Raw genomic sequence first — 7,705 nt, 5'->3', positions numbered from 1 at the left:
GGCCTCCTCCCCCGACATCAGTGCCTGACCTGACAAATGTGCTTCTGGAAGAATGGTCCAACCTTCCCATAGACACCCTCCTAAACCTTGTGGACGGCCTTCCCAGAAGAGTTGAAGCTGTTATAGCTGCAAAGGGCGGGGCCAACTCAATATTGAACCCTACAGACTAAGACTGGGGGGCCATTAAAGGTCATGTGCGTGGAAAGGGCGGGGCCAACTCAATATTGAACCCTACGGACTAAGACTGGGGGGGCCATTACAGGTCATGTGCAGGGGAAAGGGCGGGGCCAACTCAATATTGAACCCTACGGACTAAGACTGGGAGGCCATTAAAGGTCATGTGTGTGGGAAGGCAGGCGGACCAATACTTGGGGCAATATAGTGTATGTACGGGGGGGGGGGGGGGGGGGAACAATACTTGGGGCAATATAGGGTATTTTTGTGGCATTAAAGCTATACTTCCCCATAAGGGGTTAATTTTAATGAAAATAAAACCCATTTGTCCCCGTCTGCTCACCGGAAGTTCCATTCTGCAAGGCGTGGGCCAATAAGGAGGAGCGGATACGTGAAGTCGTGCTCTTAGCGGTGCTCCTTGGTCATCAATGGCTGCACGCCGCGTCTCATCTGACGCCTCCATAAAGACTCGGGCCACATCCTCCGGCATCACATGAAGAGACTCAAGATGGCGGCTTGTTTGGGGACCAGTGCGCAGACACTGCAGTAAGTCCACGCTGTGCTCCTGTAGAGGTATACACACCCCATGCCGGGCCGGGGAAGGAGCTGCAGGCAGACCGGAGTCCCTGATAAGTCCCTCTAAGTCATAAAACAAAGTGAAGGCCATTTTGATGGGGAAATCCAGACAGCGGTAGGTGTGAGCAGGCAGAGGGAAGGTCATCCCCGTCCTCTCTCCGGGTTTTAGCGATGGAAGAGGAAAGGAATAGGAGGTGTCGGAGGAGATCAGGACACACACAGTCCATCCTCCCTCCAGGACACAGTCAGTCCCGTTCTCCAGGGTGCAGGACACAGTGATACAGTCCGTCTGCAGCATCCGGGTCCACGACGTCCTCACGTCACACTGCAAGGGACCGCTCGTCCAATCACCGGACAGGAGCTGGCGGCTGAGTGACATCGCCTGGTTCAGCTTCTGTAATGACCTTCTCTTCTCACTGACGGCCGACTTCAGGCGAGATACTCTGCAGAGACACAACACAGCCTTACAGAAAGGGGAGGAGCGAGATACTCTGCAGACACAACACAGCCTTACAGAAAGGGGAGGAGCGAGATACTCTGCAGAGACACAACGCAGCCTTACAGAAAGGGGAGGAGCGAGATACTCTGCAGAGACAACGCAACCTTACAGAAAGGGGAGGAGCGAGATACTCTGCACAGACAACGCAACCTTACAGAAAGGGGAGGAGCGAGATACTCTGCAGAGACACAATGCAGCCTTACAGAAAGGGGAGGAGCGAGATACTCTGCAGAGACAACGCAACCTTACAGAAAGGGGAGGAGCGAGATACTCTGCAGAGACACAATGCAGCCTTACAGAAAGGGGAGGAGCGAGATACTCTGCAGAGACACAATGCAGCCTTACAGAAAGGGGAGGAGCGAGATACTCTGCAGAGACACAATGCAGCCTTACAGAAAGGGGAGGAGCGAGATACTCTGCAGAGACACAATGCAGCCTTACAGAAAGGGGAGGAGCGAGATACTCTGCAGAGACACAATGCAGCCTTACAGAAAGGGGAGGAGCGAGATACTCTGCAGACACAACGCAGCCTTACAGAAAGGGGAGGAGCGAGATACTCTGCAGAGACACAATGCAGCCTTACAGAAAGGGGAGGAGCGAGATACTCTGCAGAGACACAATGCAGCCTTACAGAAAGGGGAGGAGCGAGATACTCTGCAGAGACACAATGCAGCCTTACAGAAAGGGGAGGAGCGAGATACTCTGCAGAGACACAATGCAGCCTTACAGAAAGGGGAGGAGCGAGATACTCTGCAGAGACACAATGCAGCCTTACAGAAAGGGGAGGAGCGAGATACTCTGCAGAGACACAATGCAGCCTTACAGAAAGGGGAGGAGCGAGATACTCTGCAGAGACACAACCTTACAGAAAGGGGAGGAGCTACTGCAAGAGTCTATTGGCAACCAATCTGATTGGTCAAGAGGTCCAAATGGGCATTTCCAATATTTTTCAGTTTTCGTGAAAATGTGTTCCTGGTGATCCCGCCATGTAGGCCGTTGCCCAGCCACGTCCTCTTATAGGGGCGCTCACCTTTTTGTCAATAGTTCAGAATTTAAATCTTTTTATTTTGAACGGCATCATGAATATTTTCCTCCTGCAGCTGCTGAATGCTGGTGGGAGGGAGAGGAGGAGAAGCCGGCTTTCAGCAGCTGCAGGAGGAAAATGGAGAGGATCGGTTTCTGTATATGCCGCTGCCCATCGCCCCTCCTGTCCATATGTAAAGTGACAGGGAAGCCACATATACAGGAACCGATCCTCTCCATTTTCCTCCTGCAGCCGCTGAAAGCCGGCTTCTCCTCCTCTCCCTCCCACCAGCATTCAGTGGCTGCAGGAGGAAAATGGAGAGGATCGGTTCCTGTATATGCCGACCTCGTCGCCCCTCCTGTCCATATGTAACGTGAAAGGGAGGCCGCATATACAAGAACCAGTCCTCTCCATTTTCCTCCTGCAGCCACTGAATGCTGGTGGGAGGGAGAGGAGGAGAAGCGGGCTTTCAGTGGCTGCAGGAGGAAAATGGAGAGGACTGGTTCCTGTATATGCCAACCCCGTTGCCCCTCCTGTCCATATGTAAAGTGACAGGGAGGCCGCATAGGCCCCCCTGGAGCATGGGGCGGGGTTGGTATTGCTATCACTGACATTACACCAGTGGCTGGGGTGTGTGGTAAAAATACGTCTCAACTATGGGGTTTTACTGACCCCCCCCCACCTCAAACCGCAAATGTAAATGAGCCTTTACTATCCTGAGCCGGCTGCTTTCACACTGATGCGGTTTATCGGCACCGCGGGTGCAGTGCAGTGCGTCTGTGGCTTTGCTGCGGGTTGGCTGCGCCTTGCCTTAGACTTCTATTATATCCTGCAGGTGTGGGGCCTTTTCAGAGAGCAAACCAAAACTCCTGCAATCAGGTGCGCACCACCCCCGCAGGATATAACAGAAGTCTATGGCTCGCTGCAGCTAACCCGCAGGAAAGCCGGAGGTGCGCTGCGAGGATCAGTGTGAAAGCAGCCTGATGGTTGTTATCCCCCTTATAGGGGCTCATATTCGCTGCCAAGTCTGTGTGTCGGAGGGACCGGCCAGCACCGGCTGCAATACACAATCCGGGGGGTGCGGAGTAATTGGGTCTCACGCTATCTTGTTCTCCGGGGTGTCTGCGTTCAGAAAATAGATCGTTTCGGGGGTTTTGTTTAATCTTCAGGCCTAAAATTATTTTTTTTAAATGTGTGCGAAAAATGGAAAAAACGGCTCTGGCTGCGAAAGGGTTCAAGTGGAACTAAACCTTCAGATTTCACAGTTCCCAAAACAGTTACACTGAAGGCGTGGTGTGAATGGGAACGGTCACAGTTGCTCGTGTTCTCAGCCATCAAATGGCTGCTGTCATAGCTGACCACATGTGCAGCACTATGGAAACGGCAAACGGGGGCCAAGATGGCAAACGGGGGCCAAGATGGCAAACGGGGGCCAAGATGGCAAACGGGGGCCAAGATGGCAGCTTCCTTGGCTGTGAAGAATAGGAGGGTTTAGTTCCATTTAGAGTAACGGCGGGCAAACAGAAGTCGATCTTATAAACGTTTCCTGGCGATCGTTGTCCTGATGGAAGGTCACCTGTGAGTCCCAATAAACAAAGTGCTCACCTGTCTGACACGGAGCCAATCCCGGACAGCAGCTCCCTAATCCGGAGTCCAGTGTTGTCACTCTCCAGTCCAGGCCTCTGACCGCAGCTTCCCTTCTGATTTAACCCGCGCAGCATGAGGCGCCCTCTGCTGGATAGGAGGACCAGCTCTGTGCCTGTAAAGAGAAAGATATAAAAGTTACAACAACTTCTGAAGGGCGACACAATTATCAAGTCGCAGCTCTGCAGTCGCAGTTGCCAGAAGTGTGGCTGCAAAAGAAGGGAGTAGTTATCTCTCACTGTTGGCCGACAGCTCTACTGAAGAGGAATCGCTCCCCAGCGCAGCGTGCCTTTTTGTCAGGACTAGCTCCGCCCAAACGTAAGAAGCCCACAAAACGGAAACCACGATTTAACAAATATTTAATATTCAAGCAAACTCCCCCCATCCATTCATGTCTCCATGATTTATTCTGCTGAGAAATCAATTTGAAAAACACCCCCCTTAACATTTCTAGCTGCGGCCATCTTGAGTAAGGGCAGATAATTCATGACTTCCCGAAGCTAGGAAAGCCCCTCCTCCCCTCCTGGAGACTCCTGGGATGTAAGACATAATTTTGGCCTGAAACCATGAAGACACTGAAGAAATCTGGGGAATGACACCGGAGTACATACAGTGCAGGATATAAGTATTTGCTCCCCTGGACTGTATACAATGTGTGTCATCATTACAGACAAATATATATATACAGTGCAGGAAATGTGTATTCGCTCCCCGGCTGATGCTGAATGTTCCCCCTCACACAGAAACGATCGGTCTAACAATGGAATGTTCGCCCCTCACACAGAAACGATCGGTCTAACAATGGAATGTTCGCCCCTCACACAGAAACGATCGGTCTAACAATGGAATGTTCGCCCCTCACACAGAAACGATCGGTCTAACAAAGGAATGTTCGCCCCTCACACAGAAACGATCGGTCTAACAATGGAATGTTCGCCCCTCACACAGAAACGATCGGTCTAACAATGGAATGTTCGCCCCTCACACAGAAACGATCGGTCTAACAATGGAATGTTCGCCCCTCACACAGAAACGATCGGTCTAACAATGGAATGTTCGGTGTAACACTGAGAGACAGAATACAACAACAAATTCAGCAGAAATGCGTCTAACAAATGATGACGGATCTGCATGTTCATGAGGGAAAGAAGGATTTGATCCCCTATCATTCAGCAGGATTTCTGGCTCCCAGGTGTCTCTCATACAGGTAACAAGCTGAGATTAGAAGCAGTCTCTTAAAGGGAGTGCTGCTAATCTCATTGTGTTCCCTGTATAAAAGACACCTGTCCACAGGAGCCATCAAACCATCAGATTCCAAACTCTCCACCATGGCAAAGACCAAAGAGCTGTCCAAGGATGTCAGGGACAAGATGGTAGACCTACACAAGGCTGGACTGGGCTACCAAACTATGGCCAAGCAGCTTGGTGAGAAGGTGACAACAGTTGGTGCAATCATTCACAAATGGAAGAAACACAAAACAAGTGTCAGTCTCCCTAGGTCTGGTGCACCATGCAAGATCTCACCTCGTGGAGTGTCAATGATCATGAGAACAGTGAGGAATCATCCCAGAACTACACGTGAGGATCTTGTCAATGATCTCCAGGCAGCTGGGACCACAGTCACCAAGAAAACAATTGGTAACACACTACGCCGACAAGGACTGAAATCCTGCAGTGCCCGCAAGGTCCCTCTGCTCAAGAAAGCCCATGTCCAGGCCCGTCTGAAGTCTGCCACTGAACATCTGAATGATGCCGAGGAGGACTGGTGGGAAGTGTTGTGGTCAGAGGAGACCAAAATCCAGCTGTCTGGCATCAACTCAACTCGCCGTGTTTGGAGGAGGAGGAATGCTGCCTATGACCCCAAGAACACCATCCCAACTGTGAAACATGGTGGTGGAAACATTCTGCTTTGGGGGGGGGGGGGGTGTTCTGCTAAGGGGACAGGACAACTGCACCGCATCAAAGGGACAATGGACGGGGCAATGTACCCTCAAATCTTGGGTGAGAACCTTCTTCCCTCAGCCAGGCCATTGAAAATGGGTGGTGGATGGGTGTTCCAGCATGACAATGACCCAAAACACACGGCCAAGGCAACAAAGGAGCGGCTCAAGAAGAAGCACATTAAGGTCCTGGAGTGGCCTAGCCAGTCTCCAGACCTTCATCTGATTGAAAATCTGTGGAGGGAGCTGAAAGTTCGAGTTGCCAAACGTCAGCCACCAAACCTTAATGACTTGGAGAGGATCTGCCAAGAGGAGTGGGCCAAAATCCCTCCTGAGATGTGTGCGAACCTGGGGGCCAACTCCAGGACACGTCTGACCTCTGTGATGGCCAACAAGGGATTGGCCACCAAGTACTAAGTCATGTTTTGTGAAGGGGATCAAATCCTTCTTTCCCTCATGAACATGCAGATCAGTCATCATTTGTTAGACGCATTTCTGCTGAATTTGTTGTTGTATTCTGTCTCTCAGTGTTACACCGAACATTCCATTGTTAGACCGATCATTTCTGTGTGAGGGGCGAACATTCCATTGTTAGACCGATCGTTTCTGTGTGAGGGGCGAACATTCCATTGTTAGACCGATCATTTCTGTGTGAGGGGCGAACATTCCATTGTTAGACCGATCATTTCTGTGTGAGGGGCGAACATTCCATTGTTAGACCGATCATTTCTGTGTGAGGGGCGAACATTCAACATCAGCCGGGGAGCAAATACACATTTCCTGCACTGTATGTCTAATGTCATATTAGCCAGAACAGAAATCACAGCTGCAGAATTGCACTTGAAAATGCAGAGAAATCGCACCGCATCAGCATGAACCATGGCTGAATGAAAACAGTTGTGAAAGCAGATGGTGTTCAAATGCAGTGCGATTTCAGTGCGACAGAGAGAGACCACTCCACTGAAACCAAGAAGGATGCATCTATTTCTAATGTCACTAAATTGTCCAGAACAGAAATCGCAGCTGAATCGCACCGCAACGGCTACTTGAAATCGCACCACATCAATGTGAACCGGGGCTTAGAGTGCTTTGTTATATATGAGTGCTAATAAACGTGCATTGATCGTGTCAGAAGTTTCGAGCTGCTGTGAGTCTTGTGCACACTACCTGTGTTAGGAGTCCTAATCCCGGGCTACAACCCAACCAGTGTCTATGGGGAAGAGGTGAGGAGACTGGGAGGGTTTCAGTAGTTTAGCAAAGGACAACGGGGCAGGGCTGATACTCCGTGCCGGGACCAGGTCATCTAGAGCCCGGGGCTAACGTGCCAAATTGCACCCCCCCCCCAAGATGTATGAGCATTACATGTCAGCAAAAATCCCCCCCCCCCCAAGATGTATGAGCATTAAATGTCAGCAAAAATCCCCCCCCCCCAAGATGTATGAGAATTATGCCCCCATACAAATCTCCACCCAAAATAAATGTCCTCCTCCGAGCACAAATAGCCCCCTCCACTCCAAATTCCCCCATCCAATCACAAATCTTCACCCCCCCCCCACCATATTTCCTTTTCTAGCACAACCTCCCCCCCCAATCCCCCCTCTTAGCACAAATCCTCTGCCCCTCAAATTTCTCCTCCGAGCACAAATCCTCTCCCCCCCTCACCCAAATTCCCCTTCCCAGCACAAATTTTCAATCCTCCATTCAACTCCCCCCCCCCAAATTTCCCTTCAGAGCTCAAATACCCCCAATCATCCGTGCACGCAAATTCCCCCACCCCCCGAAAAAAAAAATCCCCTTCTAGCACAAATTCTCCTCTACCCACCATATTGCCTTTTTCTAGCACACCCC

General features: G+C 50.9%; 1 protein-coding gene across 1 annotated transcript; it reads right to left on the bottom strand.

The window, feature by feature from the left end:
• Window positions 1–517: 517 nt before the first annotated feature.
• On the bottom strand, window positions 518–4,144 carry LOC149434769 (Fanconi anemia core complex-associated protein 100-like; the record flags this gene model as incomplete). Its single annotated transcript, XM_089663411.1, has 2 exons — window positions 3,879–4,144; window positions 518–1,193 (listed from the first exon to the last, which is right to left on the bottom strand). Coding segments are annotated over exons 1-2 (792 nt in total), but the record flags the coding sequence as incomplete, so codon positions are not given.
• Window positions 4,145–7,705: the final 3,561 nt, after the last annotated feature.

Source organism: Staurois parvus, unplaced genomic scaffold (assembly GCF_062004578.1).
Source record: "Staurois parvus isolate SC_StPar_1 unplaced genomic scaffold, SC_StPar_1.0 ptg001681l, whole genome shotgun sequence".
In the NCBI taxonomy this organism is placed as follows: Eukaryota; Metazoa; Chordata; class Amphibia; order Anura; family Ranidae; genus Staurois; species Staurois parvus.
The sequence above is the reverse complement of the archived record's forward strand: the minus strand, read 5'-3'. Positions and strand labels throughout refer to the sequence as shown.